The sequence below is a fragment of the Pygocentrus nattereri genome, chromosome 18 (genome assembly GCF_015220715.1).
Source record: "Pygocentrus nattereri isolate fPygNat1 chromosome 18, fPygNat1.pri, whole genome shotgun sequence".
Classification (NCBI taxonomy): Eukaryota; Metazoa; Chordata; class Actinopteri; order Characiformes; family Serrasalmidae; genus Pygocentrus; species Pygocentrus nattereri.
The window spans coordinates 18,754,728-18,776,373 of NC_051228.1; the positions used below are offsets into that span (position 1 = coordinate 18,754,728).

The following is a 21,646-nucleotide window of genomic DNA, read 5'->3' on the forward strand; positions in this document are numbered from 1 at the left end:
AAAGAGGTTCATCAGAGGCCCTGAATTAGGTAAACCTGGGCAATTACATCACACTGCACACAGATTAAGATCATGAAATAATAATTAATAATGAGATCATTAAAATTATTAATAATAAATAATGAGATCATGAAAAGTCATCGTACATTTAATCAGGGGCTTCCAAAGTTTTGATTAGTTTTGATTAATGCTGTACATAATGTTACTTATTTGGGCCTCTTGACGTCTAAAACCATTTCCCCTTTTGTATTACAACAGCCAGCGAATATATTTATTTATTTTCTGAAGAAGTCCAGTCCTTTACTTGCTACTTCACATTATTGGCTGAGCAATTTTCTGTGTACTGCTGTTTTTTTACGTAATTGGTCATTTTTGGAGAAAAGTGGCATATTTCTTTCTTGCTCCTTAAGCAGTCTTGTGAACTGCCCTGAGTGCATGTATGTGTGGTACAAACATAAAAGAGAAAACTAGACACCTGCTAAGAAACATGCACACATCCAAAACAGTTCCACCAAGTGAAGCACAAGCAAAGTCCATAATGCTGGAATAAACCAGGTGATTTCGTCAAAACTATACTTTGATGCTGTAAACTGAGCTTATAATTCAGTTTACAAAATGTGTGTTTGTAGACGTCTTCACTGCTGGGTTCAGTGGGACTGTTTCAGCAACTGAATCACCTGCAGATCAGCTCATATAGATTTATGGATGATCTGCTTTGCCTGTCCATGATGGACAAAACTCAGGAGATTTCCGCTTCAGTGGATCACAGTGGAATTTGAGAGATGTGGCCTTGTGATGACATCAGAGGGTAATTCCACCGAAATTTCATTAAAATTCACAGTTTAGTGGTTAAGATGTAAACAGGGTCATTGTTATTGTTTTTACTGTATTGTAGTTTTATTACTTTATGTTGTGAAGCACGTCAAGCTGCATTTTATGTTGAAATCATTGTCAATAAAGAAGAAAACTAAAAACAAGTCAAGAAAAAAGGATCTTGAATCAAAGCTAAATCATCTGCCGACATGGTGAGAACATTTAACTTCATAAGATTTCTTGAAATACAAAAAAGATGCTGTAAAGTATCTTCATTTTATAAAAGAAGTACATTTGTTATCAGTCTGAGGCACTGTGGCTGGATTTAAATGACACAAATATAGTCTAGTATCTAGTATAGTATCATCATCGAAAATTAGCACAAACTAGCATAAGAATTTTGTTTGAGTGTTTTCTTAAAACCTCATTTGGTTTGTTTGAACATTAAACCCTGTAGTAAACTGTCACTGGAGCAGTGCCCCTCTTGTCACTGGGGTGGGACTCTCAAGGGAAAATCTCAGTACTTTTAGTCAGGGAACATAATTGTATCATAATTCATTGAAATCATATGTTCTAAGTTGTATTGACTCCACACACCCCATCTCGTCTCCAGGCTTTCTATCTTACTGTTCTGTTTTAAAATGTTAGGTTATTAAAAGGTATAAATATGCACTTTTCATCGGGAAAAATGTATTTAAAGTGCACAATTGCACTTTAAAACCCACTCTTGTACCTTGTATCTTGAGGGAATGTGTACATTGTTTGTGGCTTGATAAAGAAAAAAGTACCAACAGAACCTTCATGTCTAACAGTGTATGGGGTCCAGCATCTGAATGAACTATCAGCCTGGTGAAGCAAGAGTTAAAATAGCAGCAGCATGACATGTTTGTCTATCTATCAATCTATCTATGAACTGCACGAAGGAATGTCTCTCTGCTCACCTGTCCCTGATATGGACCAGTCTGTAGGTTAATAATTCACCCAAACTATAGCTATAACGATATTGCGTCCATTTTCTTTTGTGGAGTGAAATGTTGCCATCTGGGAAGAACATGATGTTTTGATAATATTTAAAAGCAGATTCATGTTTGTGCATCTGAATCCATTTTCAGATGGGAAGGTGTGCATCCTCTGGGAGAAGCAAAGCTCATGAATAGAGCAAAGAATGTGAAATATTATGCATGAGTCATCAATATTCTGCTCAGATATCTCTATGGCACAACTCGCTGCTCGTAACGGCAGCTTTTACCCTCCGCCTCTCTCTTCATGAATTAACATCATAATACTGCCAATGCATAAAAAAACTATCCACTTTATAAATGTGATGTTTTTCTGCCGTAAAATGCCACAGCATTTTTTACAGGAAGAGTGAGATTGCGTGTCAGAAGTGGAGCGGGTAGGTGGATGTTCACTCGCTCAGCATTGTGGAGGTGAAAGCTTCTCAGCTCAGAAGTGCAGGAAGCAATCAAAAGGCCACAGATGAAGCACTCTGAGATAGACTTTAGAGCACCTCTAAGTACTAATGGCAGAAACTCAAATTAAAGCGGTCACATCTCGTGTGACTCCACCGATAATCTTTGGCATTTTTGGTAATTTTGTTGCTTTCATACACAGAGATTAATAAACTGCCAAGAAACAAGCCCCCCGAGCTCAACGTGGCTGACAAAAACAAAAAAAACAAAAAGCTGCACTCAATGCTGTACGTCTGAGCCGAAGCCGCTTAAAAACACGGATTAGCTAATAAATTGCTTTTCATGCAGACAGAGCTCAAAAGCACGGAGCAGATCTACTGCCACTCTAAAGAGAAGGAACTTCCTAGGTGTTATATTTCTGATGCACATTCTGGACCAGCGCTGCTAAGAAACAGCTTGCTTCGGCTTCCTGCTGTATCTAAGCAGCTTGTTGGTGGATTCAGGGATTTCACAAGCTGCTGTTCTTACACCACATTTCACTTTTCTCTAATATACATTGTCATCGCCAGACAAAAAAGTTTGAACCCACAATACTGAATGTTTCTTAGAATTTTTTTCTTAGAATGTTTCTTTTTCTTAGAAAAAGTTTGAACCATTTTCATGGTTGCACCACACCTATCTCCATGGTTATGTTACACCTCTTTCAGGGGCTACAATAAAACCCCTTTCTATGGTTATGTTACCCCCATATTCATGGTTATGTTACACCTATGCTCATGTTATGCTACATCTTTTTCATGGTTTTGCTACCCTCATTTCCATGGTTACACTACACCTATTTCCATGGTTATTCCTATTTCCATGGTTACACTACAAATCTTTCCATGGTTATGTTATACCTATTTCCATGGTTACGCTACACCTATTTCCATGGTTATGTTATACCTATTTCCATGGTTATGTTATACCTATTTCCATGGTTACGCTACACCTATTTCAATGCTTATGTTATACCTATTTCTATGGTTCCACTACACCTATTTCCATGGTAACTACTTTGAAGAACCAGACTCTCCCTAAAAAAAACATATCTGAGAGATAACATTAGCATGTTTGTTTTGTATTCACCTCAGTGCAGCAGCTGCCTCCTGACTTCCCTCCAAGAATAGTGAAAGGGCCTGAGTTGTTTGTCTTCTTTTTCTGGATTTTGTTGGCAGATGGCAAACCAGTTATCAGGTGCATTACCACCACTTACTGGACTGTGTTGTGAAGTACTGTGGTTGGAGCCTGATGATATACTTCCCAATATACGCATTTTGGTTGTAAATATCGGTGGATATATGCATTTGGGTTGTAAATATCGGTAGATATATGCATTTGGGTTGTAAACATCGGTGGATATATGCATTTGGGTTGTAAATATCGGTGGATATACGCATTTGGGTTGTAAATATTGGTGGATATATGCATTTGGGTTGTAAATATTGGTGGATATATGCATTTGGGTTGTAAATATTGGTGGATATATGCATTTGGGTTGTAAATATCGGTGGATATACGCATTTGGGTTGTAAATATCGGTGGATATACGCATTTGGGTTGTAAATATCGGTGGATATATGCATTTGGGTTGTAAATATCGGTGGATATACGCATTTGGGTTGTAAATATCGGTGGATATACGCATTTGGGTTGTAAATATCGGTGGATATACGCATTCGGGTTGTAAATATCGGTGGATATACGCATTTGGGTTGTAAATATCGGTGGATATACGCATTTGGGTTGTAAATATCGGTGGATATATGCATTTGGGTTGTAAATATCGGTGGATATATGCATTTGGGTTGTAAATATTGGTGGATATACGCATTTGAGTTGTAAATATTGGTGGATATATGCATTTGGGTTGTAAATATCGGTGGATATATGCATTTGGGTTGTAAATGTCGGTGGATATACGCATTTGGGTTGTAAATATTGGTGGATATACGCATTTGGGTTGTAAATATCAGTGGATATATGCATTTTGGTTGTAAATATCAGTGGATATATGCATTTTGGTTGTATATGTCAGTAGATATATGCATTTTGGTTGTATATGTCAGTGGATATATGCATTTGAGTTGTAAATATTGGTGGATATACGCATTTGGGTTGTATATGTCAGTGGATATATGCATTTGGGTTGTATATGTCAGTGGATATATGCATTTGGGTTGTAAATATTGGTGGATATATGCATTTGGGTTGTAAATATTGGTGGATATATGCATTTGGGTTGTAAATATCAGTGGATATATGCATTTTGGTTGTAAATATCAGTGGATATATGCATTTTGGTTGTAATTATCGGTGGATATATGTATTTGGATTATAAATATTGCTGGATTTGCTTTTGGGTTATATATGTAAGTAGACAGACCACTTTTAAGTTTATTTATTTAGACTTTGTTAAAATGTATTGTTAAGAGTTCGCTTTACACATTTATGAGTGCTGTATTGGTGGATATACATATTTGAGAGAGGGGCTTTGGTGTTTCTCATGGCAATTAATTTTGTCTTGTGGTTGTAGTGCATCAGATGGTTCTATATAAAAATGATAGTTTTAAGTAGAACCGAAACAAAGCATACACACACAGCTGATCTAGCTTGTATAAATCCTGAACATATCATGACTTTTCTCATTTTCACAGTCACAACAAATCTGCATCATGGTGCACAGTTTAATAGCTGCATTTTTGTTTAAATAAAAGTGTCATTACTGAGTGAGGAGAATAAAACCAGGCTAAAATATGAATAATAAAATATCAACAGTTTTCTCAGACATCACATTTTATGTCGATATTGTGCAGTCCTAGAGTTTCTCTCGGAAAATATTATTTGAGGGCTGCAAATCTGGAACCAAACTATGCTCTTGACTGTTAGCATTAAAGTGTCAACAAAAATGAAAAAAAAACACATTTTTGTAGCTTTTTTGCAATAAGAACAGCTTACCGTAGTATGTAAACACTGTGAAAGAACACACCATTCTCTCCCCAGACCATGCACTTCATATATGGAAACTATGCTGCAAAAACAACCTATTTGTGATATCACTAAAGCCAAAGCAATAAACAGTACATTATGCCTACTGTAGTTTAGCCCCACCCACTTATGCTGGAGTTAGGAAGACTGTTTTAGTCTGTTTTTTGAATGATGAATGAGACACAATTCAGGAGAGCTAATCAGAATGCCCATCCATCCATCCATGCATTATCTTCCGCTTGTCCGGGGTTCGGGTCGCGGGGGCAGCATCCTAAGCAATGAAGCCCAGACCTCCCTTTCCCCAGCCACTTCCGCCAGCTCTCCAAGGTGGATTCCGAGGTGCTCCCAGGCCAGCTGGGTGATATAGTCGCGCCAGCGTGTCCTGGGTCTTCCCCGGGGTCTCCTCCCAGGTGGACTCACCTGTGACACCTCCCGAGGGAGGCGTCCAGGAGGCATCCTAACCAGATGCCCGAACCACCTCAGCTGGCTCCTCTCGACGTGAAGAAGCAGCGGCTCTACTCCGAGTCCCTCCCGGATGACTGAACTTCTCACCCTATCTCTAAGGGAGAGTCCAGACACCCTGCGGAGGAAACTCATTTCGGCCGCTTGTATTCGCGATCTTATTCTTTCGGTCATTACCCAAAGCTCATGACCATAGGTGAGGGTGGGAATGTAGATCGACCGGTAAATCGAGAGCCTTGCCTTATGGCTCAGCTCTTTCTTTACCACAACAGACCGGTACAGAGCCTGCATCACTGCTGACCCAGCACCAATCCGCCTGTCAATCTCCCGCTCCCTTGTACCATCACTCGTGAACAAGACCCCGAGATACTTGAACTCCTCCACTTGAGGCAAGAGCCTATCCCCGACCCAGAGAGGGCTCTCCACCCTTTTCCGCCTGAGAACCATGGTCTCAGATTTAGAGGTACTGATTCTCATCCCAGCCGCTTCACACTCGGCTGCAAACCAATCCAGCGAAAGCTGAAGTTCGCGGCCTGATGTCCCCAATAGGACCACATCATCTGCAAACAGCAGCGATGTGACCCTGAGGTCACCAAACCGGACACCCTCCATCCCTTGACTGCGCCTAGAAATTCTATCCATAAAAATTATGAATAGAATCGGTGACAAAGGGCAGCCCTGACGGAGTCCAACTCTCACTGGGAACGAGTCTGACTTACTGCCGGCTATGCGAACCAAACTCCAGCTTTGTTTGTACAGGGCCTGAATGGCTCGTAGCAAAGAGCCATGTACCCCGTACTCCCGTAGCACCTCCCACAGAATACCCCGGGGAACACAGTCGAATGCCTTCTCCAGATCCACAAAGCACATGTGGACTGGTTGGGCAAACTCCCATGAACCCTCCAGAATCCTGGAGAGGGTGAAGAGTTGGTCCAGTGTTCCACGACCAGGGCGGAACCCGCACTGTTCCTCCTGGATCCGAGGTTCGACTATAATCCGGACTCTCTTCTCCAGTACCCCTGCATAGACCTTGCCAGGGAGGCTGAGGAGTGTGATTCCCCTGTAGTTGGAACACACCCTCCGGTCCCCTTTTTTAAAAAGAGGCACCACCACCCCAGTCTGCCAATCCAGTGACACCACCCCCGATGTCCACGCAATGTTGAAAAGGCGTATCAGCCAAGACAGCCCCACAACATCCAGAGCCTTGAGGAACTCAGGGCGGATCTCATCCACCCCTGGAGCCTTGCCACCAAGGAGCTTCTTAACTACCTTAGCGACTTCGGCCTCAGTAATGGACAAGCCTATTCCCATGTCCCCAGACTCAGCCTCCTCACTGGAGAACGTGTCGGTGGGATTGAGAAGGTCCTCAAAGTATTCCTTCCACCGCCCAATGACGTCTTCAGTCGAAGTCAGCAGCACACCATCTCCACTATATACAGTGCTAGTGGCACACTGCTTTCCCCTTCTGAGTCGCCTGACGGTTTGCCAGAATCTTTTCGGAGCCAACTTAAAGTCACTTTCCAAGGCCTCACCAAACTCCCGCCTTGGCAACAACTGAAGCCGCAGATCGCTTGGCCTGTCAATACCTGCCAGCTGCCTCTGGTGTCCCACAGGCCAACCATGCCCGGTAGGACTCCTTCTTCAGCTTGACGGCATCTCTCACCTGGGGTGTCCACCACCGGGTTCGAGGATTACCGCCCTGACAGGCACCAACTACCTTACGGCCACAGCTACAGTCAGCCGCTTCAGTAATGGAGGAACGGAACATGGCCCATTCTGAGTCAATGTCCCCCACCTCCCCCGATATCTGGTCAAAGTTCTGACGGAGGTGTGAGTTGAAGATCAATCTGACAGGTTCTTCTGCTAGACGTTCCCAGCAAACCCTCACTATGCGTTTGGGCTTGCCTGGTCTGACCGGCATCTTCCCCCACCACCTGATCCAACTCACCACCAGGTGGTGATCAGTTGACAGCTCAGCTCCTCTCTTTACACGAGTGTCCAAAACACATGGCCGCAAATCCGATGACACGACTACAAAGTCAATCATTGAACTGCGGCCTAGGGTGTCCTGGTGCCATGTGCACTTATGGACATCCTTGTGTTCAAACATGGTGTTCGTGATGGACAAACTGTGGTTTGCGCAGAAGTCCAAAAACTGAACACCACTCGAGTTCAGATCAGAGAGGCCATTCCTCCCAATCACACCCCTCCAGGTCTCACTGTCATTGCCCACGTGAGCGTTGAAGTCCCCCAGTAGGACAATAGAGTCTCCAGGAGGAGCACTTTCAAGCACCCTTCCCAAGGACTCTAAGAAGGCTGGGTACTCTGAACTGCTGTTCGGTGCATAAGCACAGACAACAGTCAGGACCCGTTCCCCAACCCGAAGGCGTAGGGAAGCTACCCTCTCGTCCACCGGAGAAAACCCCAACATACAGGCACCGAGTCGAGGGGCTATGAGAAAGCCCACACCTGCCCGCCGCCTCACACCATGGGCAACTCCAGAAAAGAATAAAGTCCAGCCCCTCTCAAGGAGATTGGACCCAGAGCCCAAGCTGTTTGTTGAGGTGAGCCCGACTATATCTAGCCGGTATCTATCAACCTCGTGCACCAACTCAGGCTCCTTCCCCGCCAGTGAGGTAACGTTCCAAGTTCCAAAAGCCAGTTTCAGCAACCGAGGATCAGAACGCCAAGGCCCACGCCTTCGGACACTGCCCGATCCACAACGCACCGAACCCCTACTACTGCCCCTCCCATTGGTGGTGGGTCGATGGGAGGAGGGACTCATGTAACTCCTTCGGGCTGGGCCCGGCCGGGCACCATGAGTAAATGCCCGGCCACCAGACGCTCGCTGGCGAGCCCCTCCCCCAGGCCTGGCTCCAGGGTGGGGCCCCGGTAACCCTGTTCCGGGCAGGGTACACAAGTCCTGTTTTTGTGTCTTCATAGGGGTTATTATGGATCACACTTTGTCTGACCTGTCACCTAGGACCAGTTTGCCATGGGAGACCCTACCAGGAGCTTTTGCTCCAGACAACATAGCTCCTAAGATCATTCAAGCACGCAAACCCCTCCACCACGATAAGGTGGTGATCCAAGGAGAGGGCTAATCAGAATGGATCTCATATATATATATATATGACCTGTTTATGGTCATGTAAAATTATTAAAATTATTAATTATAGCTGCCTTTAACACATAAAACACCATGGTAAAATAATATAAAGGTCATATAAAATTAAATTAAATTAACATGTAAAATATAGGTTTTTTTGGGGACTGATCTTTATTAAGAAGATGCATATACTTACAATGAACACAGGTTTCACTTCATAGGTCTTTAGAGGTTCTACAGTGCACACTTAAAACAGATGGTCCTTCATGGGTAAAGAAAATAGTTCTATGTAGAACCCTGAACACTCAAAGAACCCGTTGCACGGTCAAAGGCTTCTTTGCATAATGAAAGGGTTACTCAGATTGATGGAGAATGTGCTGTAGATGGTTCTGTATAAAATCTTTTTGGAAAAGGTTCTATATAGCACAAAAGAGGGTTCTCTGTTGTTATGACATCAAGCTTATTGCAATAGAAGAACCCTTTTTGGTGCTATATAGAAAACATTCTCTATCAAGCTAAAGAACCATTTCATCATGCAAAAAAAAACATGGACATAGATTTTTTTAGAACCATTTTTTGTACTAAAGAACCACCGAAGAACCATCATTTTTAACTGCACTGCAAAAAAATGATATCAAGAGAAATCAGCCTGAATCTAGTCCAGATATTTAATATTTCTCATTTTGAGATTGTTGTATGAATATTATATGATTAGGAAACTTATTTCTAGACATTTTTTACTTTTTTTATTTAGTAAAATTATGTCAGACAGATCATTTTGCTGGGTTCAAGCATATTTCTTAAACTAAGCAAAATTATCTGCCAATACAATGAAACAATTTTTCTCAATATTATTACTCATAAAAAGTGAATGTTGATAAATAAGTTAAATAATCTTATTATAAGCTTACAACAGTCTTAAAATGAGGAATATTAGATATACTTACTAGATTTAAGACAATTCTATGTGCCAATAAATGTTTTTTTGCAGTGTGTATAGACTGTTAACATGTTCGCATGTCTCTGTTCTCACAGGACGGTGGTCAGAAGTGTTCTCCCTCCAACAGTTTCGAATGTGCAGATGAGGTAAGACTGAAATCTCTGGTCCTCAAAGAGCCACACTCAGTTCAACTGGTTTCTGCTCATTTCCAGCTGCAGAGATGTGATTACCTCAGGCGTGCTGAGAGCTCCAGCAAAGCAGAAATGCCGAGTCAGAGAGCCTGGGGCTCTGGGGGGACTCAGCTAAAAAACGCAGAGAAAAACACCTGTTTTTAGCGAGGAATTGAAAAGCTTCTGAAGACCACAAGCTCAGCCCATCACACTAGTCTAGTCTACTCATCAGATTGCAGTTTACATAACCATGTTAGGTCCATCTGACATGTACTGTAAGCAGCAGATTTGGTCATTAAGGGGGTTGTAGATCATTTCTGTCCAAAGAAAAACATCTATCTCCAAAATAGCACCTTTACAGGACAAGACAAAAATGTTCTTAACTTTTTATATAAGTCAATGGACGTTTATAAGTCAATGGATAGGGCAGGGGTTGCAACCCAAATGTTAGGAAGAGCCATTTTGTCCTTTCAACAAAAATGTAAAAAAAAATTAAAGCCACAACATTTTATGTCATTTTACCAACTTGGCTGTAAATATGTCTCAGTATGTGCTACTACGCTAGTATAGGCTAAAAATCCCACTATAAGTGAAAACACATTCTTTGCTCTGTTTTGAGCTTTAGCTCATCTATAGCTGTTTTTCTCACATCTCCAGCAGGAAACCTTTCCACAAAAGTAGAACAGTTTCTTGTAAAATGTCTCTCAACATTTGACTTGTTATGAGGCTGAAGTCAGCTTCTCATTTGCTAGCTTCTTGTTCAAATTTTCCCATTCCACCTGAAATGTTGCCTGATGTGCCAAAATGTAACTGCTGCAGCATTTAAGGTGGAATGGGAGAATTCAGACAAAAACTGATTTCAGCAATGCTTTTTAGTGTTTGGAAGTTTTTTGTTGCAGATTAAACATATCAGAAAACCATCTGAAGTGATTATAAATGCAAATAATTCCATTAATCTGTAAATTATTGATGTCCGTCAATTTATTAGCTACTAGCCCAGCAAGATTGTTGTCTGTGTTGCTATAGTGACTAGCAGTCTGCTTGCTGATTTTCAGGGTTAAATGGTGAATTGGCAGTTCTACATTAACTCCAGCGTTTAAGACCATTTATTGTTAAAACTGTGTAAGAATGATATACAGAGCTTTATTTTACTGCAAAGGAGGATTTTATTTTTACCTAAAAGTCTAATTCTGCTGTGGAGCCACAACAGGGAAATAAAAGAGTTTTGTCATTTTGGTCATTTTTGGGCATTTTTTTTTTTTTTTTGGTTCAATTATGATGACATTTTTATACAATGTAACAGCTGAGGGGTGAATTGGGATGGATGGAGAACCCATTGCAGTGAAAGCTATTCACACACCTCCACAAAGACAGTTGTGCTGAGATAAAAGCAACTACAACTTTCTTTTTATCAAACAATCCTACACGACTGACACAATAAACACACAGAATTTAAACACAGTAACAACATGTATATGAATGCTAACTTGCTCATTCACCCACAAAGACGAGAAACCAATTATGGTTTTATAAATCATAGATATTTCCATTAAAGTATATTCAGCGTGACTGAAAAATGCAGTTCAACTGAGGCACTTCCCAAACAGGTAGACACAGCATTGCACGCTAGCAGCTCAGTACAGGGTCACAACATTTCACACAACAGTAACAGTGGAAAAATACTTTATTTGATTATAGCAATTAGAAATATCAGTCGATTCCGGCCCCTCCTCAGAAGGCCTACAGTAAGAGGCTACTCAAGATTCTCCACTGGTTTCAAAGAGTTTCTATGAGTGAAATAATTACACAAAATGTAAGATGGGGTGTTTCATTGCATGTAAAGATAAAGGGTTAATAGGGTTAAATCAAACTTTTCTGTTACATGTAAAACTAATGCTGCTCATAATCAACCAAGTTTCACCAGATTGTTTGAGAGCTACAACAACCAAGACAGTGAGCATATATATCGGTCCACTAGCTTAATAAGGTTGGCACCCCACTGACCGTTTGCCACTGCTGGTCCACCTTCAGATTATTGTCCTGCATACAAGCTCTAACTATTTTTTACTCTCCTCAAACAGATTTTAAATGCACAGAGACTTTTATTACAAATTACAAATATTACAAACAAGAGAGAGAAAGAGAGAGAGAAAAATATTGACTAGGCCTGATATGAAATGATTTTATAGAAAATGTTGTTGCTGACACTGGGCTAGATTAAACTTATGTAATTCTAAATTAATTTGCAAAGTATAAATAAAGAAAGGTAGGATAGAAAAAAGAAAAAATTGGACTATGAGTGGAAAATGAGAGATGATAAGTGGAATTTAGTATAATACTCTGCTTAAACCCCAGTGAGCTACAATATTCCAACATGTTCCAGTCACTGTTGGTGAACATCTCATTCATGTTTTGTTTTGGAGAGGCAAACTGTACTATACTTACTTACTGACAGAACATTCACAGCTACACTTCTGCATTATAAACATGGTTATACATATTTATAAAAATCAATTACACGTTATAGCCATATTTATTATACATTATGAATTGTTAATATAATGCATTATAAGTAGTGTTAATAACATGTTTCCAATATTTTATTTCTCAGCGCTGGTGCTGGTAGGGGCAGATGTTAGGGCTGCATCTTCAGGGCTTCAGTCCTGATTATTCTAATGCTCCAAACAGGCTGTCCAGCCTACAGTTATTGCTATTATGTGCTTTTCTGAATCAGTGCTCTCACTTCAAATGTTACATTACATCAAGGCAAACCAAGTACCCATGAGCTCCTGCCCTGAACCCCTTCTGACATCACACTGAGTATGAAGTTAAAGTGTTATCATTGTAATTTGTTCCCTCACTAACGTCAAGCGCTAGAAACTTTCACTCTTTAACACTACACTACAGTAGTGCTAATTTCTGCTAACATTCTATTGGACATGCAGTGATAAGTTAGTGCCAAGCTAACAGTGGTGTACATTGACTTCACCACACTGATGGCAGCTCTAGTTTGAAATCTGACATTTGAAGCGTGGAATGTTTTTTTGTTGTCTATGTTTTAGTGTTTCAGTAAATTCTTTAGTAAATACTTTAACTTGAAGCCTCACTCTTAACACTGGAGGAGGCTTTACTACAGTATGCTTCACTTTACTTAGAGTGAACGATAGATAGATAGATAGATAGATAGATAGATAGATAGATAGATAGATAGATAGATAGATAGATAGATAGATAGATAGATAGATAGATGGATACATACATACATACATACACACTTTATTGATCCTGAAGGAAATGTAATAGCCAGTAGAAGACACACAACACAGGACAGTAATAGTAATAGTGGAAACAATAAAACAGAAAGAATAAATATAAAAAGATCCTACCTACAGGCATATATAAAAATAAAAAATACAACAATCTGTAATAATATCTATAACCTGAGATGAAAGATGCAGTGCAATAATGACTGTACGAGGAGGTACAGGTACTACTATAATGACCATACTGTATGAATAAATATGTGCAGATATTGGTACCAATATATATAATATATATAAAGTGTCTAGTGTGGTGTGTCCAGATGTGCAAGATGTGCAATAAGGCATGCAGAAAGTGCATTATGTGCAGCAATCGCTTCTTGGCCTCTGGCCTTTTCAGTTTAATATCTGATACGTCCTCTATATAAGGACTACATATTAAATTGATTTTTAGAACAGGGAGACGGAATAGGGGCTTGTTCCGCCCGCTCCACGCATCGACCTGGTATTGCAGTACCTCCGGGAACGGTACACCTCCTTTGGGAGCAGTCGTGGGCTGGAAATTAGGGAACAGACCCTGTGACCGGAAGGTTGCCGGTTCGATCCCCAGTGCCGAGAGTCCATGACTGAGGTGTCCTTGAGCAAGACACCTAACCCCCAATTGCTCCCCGGGCGTTGTGGATAGGGCTGCCCACTGCTCCGGGCAAGTGTGCTCACTGCCCCCTAGTGTGTGTGTATTCACTAGTGTGTATGTGGTATTTCACTTCACAGATGGGGTAAATGCGGAGGTGGAATTTGTGGTATTAAAAAAAGTATCACTTAACTTAACTTAAGGTGTCCATATGTGCAGATGAATAAAGAAACATAAGATTAAGCATGAGATATAAGACCTATGATCACAGTCCCTTGTGGTGCTCCTGTGCTGCTGACTACAGTCTCTGATGTACAATCCTTCAGCCTGACATACTGAACTCTGCTAGTGAGGTAGTCAGTAATCCAGGAGACCAGGTGCAGATCCACTTGCATCCTTACCAGCTTATCTCTCAGTTGGAGGGGCTGAATGGTATTAAAGGCGCAATAAGGTATGCAGAAAGTGCAATGTGTGCAGCAAGGTAAGATTAAGCCTGAGATATAAGACCTATGATTCATGATTTAACATTAAGATTAGATTAGGAGATTAGAGATTAAGATTCATTCCTCATCTCTCCTCTTCACTCTTCTCTTCTGCCCCAACCCCCCTGGGAAGAGTTAAAGAGCCTGATGGCTCTGGGGACAAAGGATCTCCAGAATCTGTCAGTTGAGCAGCTCTGTGACAGCAACCTGCCACTAAACATGCTCCTTCTGTCCATGACGATGGTGTGCAGTGGGTGGCCATCATCTTCCATAATGGAGAGCAGTTTGTGTAATGTGCTTCTTTCAGCCACCTTGACCATAGAGTCCAGTTCCACACCGACCACTGACCCCGCTCACCTGACCAGCTTGTCCAGTCGCATCTTGTCTCTCCTTTTTATGCTTCCTCCCCAGCATACCACAAAATAAAAAGACAGCTGGCAACCATGGTCTGGGAAGAGGGGCTTCCTACAGATGTTACAGGACCTCAGTCTCCTCAGGAAGTAAAGCCGGCTTTGCCCCTTCCTGTATAGGATGTCTGTGTTGGCTAACCAGTCCAACCTATCATCAAGCTGCAGACTGAGATACCTGTAGGTCATTACCCTCTCCACTTCAACCCCCTCAATAGAGATCGTTTGTATGGGTGGCCTATCCCTGCAAAAGTCCACCACCATCTCCTTGGTCATTGTTCAGAAACAGGTTGTTCCCACGGCAACCACTCCACAAAGATCTTCACCAGGGTCTTGTACTCCTCCTCCTGCCCTCCTCTTACCCAAGCCACAATGGCAGTGTCATTCGAAAACTTCTGCATGTGGCACGTCTCAGGGTTGTACTGAACGTCTTAGGTGTACAGTGTGAACATAAAGGGGGAAAGTACAGTCCCTTGTGGTGCTCCTGTGCTGCTGACTACAGTCTCTGATCTACAGTCCTTCAGCCTGACATACTGAGCTCTGCCAGTGAGGTAGTCAGTAATCCAGGAGACCAGGTGCGGGTCCCCTTGCATCCTAACCAGCCTATCATTCAGTTGAAGGGGCTGAATGGTGTTAAAGGCAATGGAAAAATCAAAGAACATGACTCTTACAGCGCAACCACCCTTGTCTAGATAAGAATGGGCCCAATGGAGAAAGTATAGCATGGCATCCTCCACTCCCACTTTCTCCCTGTAAGCAAACTGCAGGGGGTCCATTGCGTGTTGAACCTGGGCTCTGAGAAGAACAAATACAATTATAAGCTCTTATAATTTGTTATGAACAGTACTTATAATGCATTCGGTTAACAGTTCATAATGCATAATAAGCATGGCTATATTGTGTAATGCAATTTTATAAATATTTATAGTCATGTTTGTGATGCCTTATGAATGCAATATAACATGTTATTAATGTGTTTATAGATGCTCACAAACATGGCATTTTTAGAAAGTGTTACCAAGTAAATAAATAATATCAACTTTTTCCTGAATTGTTAGCCTTCTCATGCTGAAATGTAAGTAACCGACTAGAGATTCTACTTACAGTACATTCTTTTTACAGAGCATGCTGGATCCCAACATGGATGGCTCCATTGACTCCATGGACTCCCACCAGTCAGAGAACAACAGAGCCAGGCAGTCGTCAGCATCTCCAGCCAGCGTCTCTGCAGTAACCGTGATCCTGTCCATTACGCTTGTCAGTCAGGTCCTGTAAATACAACCTGAAGTCTACAACGCCAAGAACAATCTGACAGATCCAACCCCCCAACGCCCCCAAAACCTTGATGAAAAGTGACATTCATCCCTCTCTCTCTTCTTTAAGTGTGTGAATATGTCTCACAGTCCATCTCAAACACATTGAAACAGCGGCCAGAAGCAACAACTGCAAAAATGTCATCCTACAGTACAGAAAAACATCCATGACTGTCAGCGCAGCATCACAAACTCATCAGAGGGAGCTTTGTGAAGGCCGGTACTGATTAGCCTGACGTTTCATGGACTATAATGGAGATCACAGAGATCCAACCAACAAACTTTCATGTTCATGTCAAGAAGAAATGGCCTGTTTTTTGAAGGATGAGACAGATACAGATGACCTCAGCGCTGGACTGCATAAAAGGATCTCCTTCTGTACATTAGCATTCAGCACCACACTGAAAATAAACCTCTCTACTGCCTGCTGACATGGCACTGCAGTAGTGTATTTTGGCCATTTCATTAGCCATTCTGATGTAAAAGCTTTCATTTATGGATATGATGTAAAAAAAAAAAACTAACAAAAAAACAAAACAAAATGATGTCCCCCTGTATTTTTGTCAACTATCAAATCTTCTCTGTCGTATCAAAACCTCAAATTTTCAGTGCAGTTCAACAACATTGTGTGAGCATTTCACGACAAGTGGACCAATAAAACTCTCTTAAAAGTAGAGGTGCCAAAATCACTTTTAGTTCCATAAACAACCTATTTTTGTAAATGAGATGTTTCCACACTTTTTTTTTAAGTTTTTAAGGAACCTTCACAAAACATAAAGACTCCAAACCAATGACACTTTTAAAAAAAAAGATGCCACAAACTGTTCTTTGGGTGACAGCATTTGGTTACCTTTTTAAAAAGGGTTTTGAGAGATTCGTTATGAAGAGCATTTTAAAGGGGTGAAGAACATCACATTATGTAAAGTTTCTCTAACAATTTTAGTGTTCTACCTAGAACTTTTACATTATGTGGAGGTTCTTTAAACTTTTAATAAAACTCCACATTTGCGCATTTCATTTTCAAAAATGTTTACATTTACTAAAAGGTTCTTTGGGAAACCAAAAGTGATTGTTTTACACTCTTTAAAAAAAGGTGCCACAAAGGGTTCTTTGAGAGATGCAATTGAAAACAATGTAAATGTAAAAGTTCTACACCAATTTATGGGTCCTTCCTAGAAACTTTATATCATCTGGAGGTTCCTTAAACTTTAAAATCATATCTGAAAAAGCAGTTCTTCTATAGCATCACTTCAAAACTGTTTTTGGCAGTTTTACCTTTGGGAGTGTGTACTAATCTAAGGGTTCGTCCTAGAACGTTTACATCACGTGGACAACATAGGGTTCTTTGAGCAGTGCCACTTTTGAAGCCATATTTGAAAAAGAGATTTGTAATTGTGAAAAAACCATTTGAAGGGTTTAAAGTACCTTCAAATAATGGTAAAAGTCTGCTACCAATTTAAGGGTTCTTAAATATAAATATATAGCATATAATGAGAAAGTTCACATATCATCACATATCAAAGAACTATTCATTTAAAGGTACTTTAGGAAACCAAACATGGTTCTTTTATGGCACTGTGCAAAGAATGTATATCAATTTAAGGGTTCTTCCTACTATTACATTGTCTGGAAAGATTTTTAAAATTTTAACATCACATTTACAAAGAATAAATGGTTCTCTAAAGAACAATCCACCCCAAAAGAACCCTTTTTTGAACCTTTCTTCTCAAGAGTGTAGAATTGTACATCCAAGCTAAGAACCATTTAGGAAAGTTTCCTGTTAATATTACCAGGTTTTGTTACGACAGCGACAAAGCATAAAGAGAAGATAGAAGTCACTTCAATGCAGATTTTTAAAATGAAAGTTTGGCACACGGATCACTTTGATTCTCACTGGTGAGGGGAAAAAAACACAAAGTTCTCAGTTGAGATAAGTGAAATGCTTTTACAGTGTTTTATCAACGCATAAAGCAAGAGTGCTAGCAGCAGGGAGACCCTGAGTGAGAACAAAAAGGGGAAAGCTGTGTCAAACCTATCGCAGAAGAGAGCTGTCAGTGCCAATATCACTCCTTTAGGCTGTTATTATGTGTAATTTTTTTCCTCTTTCTTTCAGTTTCCCAAGAGACTTGGGTTACGTACATGGGAAAGTGCTCCAGGGACGAGCTGAACAAAGCGTCATTTGCCAAAAGAGTAAATTGTTAGTGTTTTATAGTGTGCAATCTATCGTGTGGCCTTACTTTTTTGTCTTTGCTTTGTTTCTCTCTCTTATGTAATAGTTTCAGACCGTACCACTCGCAGCATCGGGGCCGGGGCAGAACTGATGGAGATTATTTCAGATGGATAGAAAGAAACAGCTCCAGTGACTGAAACAAAAAGAACAAAAAAAAAAAAAAAGAAGTTTTGGTTCTTCTGTGCTGCTTTCAAAACATAAGGTGGGGGATAGGAGAGACTCAAGAATGTGTCAGAAATATTTGTCTAAGTCTAAAGAAAAATAAAATATCCTAGTAATGTTGGTGATGAATGAGTGGTGAAGTTCTACACATGCGGTCAAGTACAAAAATGTGGACACCCCCTGTCAAATTGTGTTTCTAAATGGGTTAAAATAAGTGAACACACACAATAAGAGAACACACTCAACTAAGATATGTTTCTGCAAATTTTACTGATCAGTTTGACATATTGAGTTTAATGTATTGGAGAAAAAGCACAAAAATAAAGCGTGCCATAACTTTTGCACAAGCCACATTTAAGGTTTTCTATTTTTCCCTCAGGGTGTAAATAAACTAGTCCAGAGAGGCCATGAGCTGTTGCTATAATTTTGTGGATTGTTATCTTGAGATCACAAGATAATCAATTTGTTATCTCAAGATAACAACTTTGTGATCTTGAGATTACAAGATAGTTAACTTGTTATTTCAAATGTATATCTTTGTTAAATAAACTGCAACTTTGTTCTCTTGGGATCGCAAGATAATTAACGCATTATCTCAAGATAACAACTTCATTATCTTGAGATCACAGATCTGTTAACTCATTATCTTGGGATAACTTTGCCATCATGAGATCACAAGATCACAAGACAGTTTACTTAGTGTACTTCAGTACCTTTAGCACGTGAGCAACTTTGCCAGTGTAGCTAACAAGTAATGGAAGCTTATGTACACCAATTAATAATTATCATAGTGCACATTTGCTTCAAACCATGTGAAGTTGCTCAGTAAGCTCTCATCGACTTGATTACATGATGTCTGACACTGAAGCTATGAACATGGACATATATTTGTTGTCTTTTGTATTTACATGCATATTATAAAAGCAATTGTTTGCTTAAAGCTTAAAGAGTGGGAACCTGTCACGATTGGCCCCTCCCAGTCATCCATGTGCTTTTTCTTTTGGTTTTAGTCCTGCCATGTGCTTTTATTTTGGTTTTAGTCCTGCCATGTGCTTTTATTTTGGTTTCAGTCCTGCCATGTGCTTTTGTTTTGTTTCCTCCCTGGTCCTGCCCCCTTGTTATCTGCTCCACCTGTCTGTGCTCCACCCCTCATTAGTCCAAGGTGTTTCTTATTTTTCCTCAGTGTATTTATAACCCTGCATTTCTTCAGTCATTCTCTTGCATTGTGGATGTTACCTTGTCTTGTGGTTTCTTACATATTATAGTTTGCTTTCTGTCATGGACATATCTTTTGTTCAAGCCTCTGTTACTTTGGACACTAAATTCAATATAAGCAACTCGTATTTGCATCCCGCCTCCATGCCTCAACCATTACAGAACCCTTAGAACCTGCTAGGTTTTCACAGTAATTATTAATGATGATGATATCTGGAAATTTGAAAACACTGTCATTTTACTTCATTGTTATTTAATAGAGTCATCATACTTGTATTTAAACTTAGTAAGTATTGTAGTAATACTCTTATTTCGTTGTTAAGTTTTGGCTGTAAACAAATAGGATACATTTTTTGAAATGGCCAACAAAAAAATCCAATCAGGATGGTTTTCTCTGCAGTATCAAGGTAGATGTGAGCTCTTCCATTGGTTAGGACTTCAGGAGCTGCACTGAATTAGGAATCAGGTGTGTGTCCTCAAAGTTCTATGAAACTGCATAAAAAATTTAAATATGAAATGCTGTTTTTTATTTATAAGCAGAGGTTCATTACTTTTCCCCAATTTTTTGTTTATTTTGATGGTGGCTTGCTGCTGCTGCTCTCCAGAGACCCTTATTTTAGTGTTTTGATGCTGGAGTCTGCATGGAGTAAATTATTAAATCATCCAAATCTCCTAAGGAAGTTACAGCAGAAGTTCAATGGAAAAAAAAGTCAATTAACAATGCAAAAAACAATCTCCAAATGCATCAGTTCCAAAACCACAGCCCATATTAGAGACAGTCAACACACTTTAGAATTAAATTTACACTATATGTCAAAAAGTATTCAGACAGTCCTTCTTATGAGGGAACGCAGACCTTGAATACACCCTTCTCCATAGAAAAGCACTGACCAATAGAATGAGATGCTCTGGAGCAGCTGCACATGAGCCTAAGGTCACCATGCCCAATGACAAGCGTAGGCTACAGGGGTAGACTGGGCTGTGGAGATGTGGAACTGCGTTCTATGGAATGATGGAGATCCAATGCCTTTGGGATGAGGGAGTGATTGAGAACTGACCATTAGTGCCTGAAGTGCACTTCATTACTTTTAGCACTGGAGCTACTAGGCTAATGTAGCTAACAAGTAATGGAAGTTTATGTACACCAATTAGCATAGTCCACACTTGCTTCAAACCATGTGGAGTTGCTCAATAAGCTGTCATAGACCTGATTACATGGTGTCTGACACTGAAGCTATGACAAGGGACATATATTTGTTGTCTTTTGTATTTGCATACATATTATAAAAGCAATAGTTTGGACAAAATCTAAGCTTAAAGAGTAAGAACCCTTGCTGTTAGGTTTTCACAGTAATTATTAATGATGATGAATTCCGGAAATGTAAAAACACTGTCATTTTACTTCATTGTTATTTAATAGATTGAGACCTGAGCATCCACATAAGTAGCTGACCATACTAATGCTCAATGAAATCCTCACAGCAATGTTCCAACATCTAGTGTAAAGCCTTTCCAGAAGAGTAGAAGCTGTTACTGCAGAAGAAACGCTGAAGGAGCAGATGTCAGACTGTTTATAGTAGAGCTTCAGTACATAAACCCCTCATTACAACGATGAGTGGCTATCTGAGAGGACAGTGCATCAGCACTGGTCTAGAGATGTAAAAAAGTGATTAGATGAGTCATCCTTCACCATATTCTCCATAAGCAGCGGTGGATTAAGTGATTCTGGGGTTCTAGGCAAAAGACAGGAATGGAGCCCCCTGGATGTACATTTTTAAATTAGTGGAAGCTGCAGGCTCCCGAGTGGCACCACTTGGCAATTGAAATCATCCTAAATCTGGACGATGTGCCTCATATTTCTCATTTGACTGCTGGCAACAATGTATATATATTGATACATATAGATGTTTTTTGTGTCTTTTGAAATGGTGCAGTACCCCTACACATTCAAAGCTATTCATATCAGATGTGGTCTCTTGCTGACTCACACAGGTTTTCGTAACGCACTGCTGG

General features: G+C 40.3%; 1 protein-coding gene and 1 pseudogene across 1 annotated transcript in view; both read left to right on the forward strand.

The window, feature by feature from the left end:
- The window catches only part of gfra2b (GDNF family receptor alpha 2b), a 107,614-nt gene extending 89,146 nt beyond the window's left edge, over positions 1–18,468 (forward strand). Inside the window, exons 8-9 of the mRNA XM_017711204.2 lie at positions 9,859–9,909; positions 15,836–18,468. Of these exons, the coding sequence (XP_017566693.1) occupies positions 9,859–9,909; positions 15,836–15,988 (204 nt within the window). The 3' untranslated portion in view covers positions 15,989–18,468. The remainder of the gene's footprint in view (positions 1–9,858; positions 9,910–15,835) is intronic.
- LOC119266075 lies at positions 13,566–13,732 on the forward strand (annotated as a pseudogene).
- Positions 18,469–21,646: the final 3,178 nt, after the last annotated feature.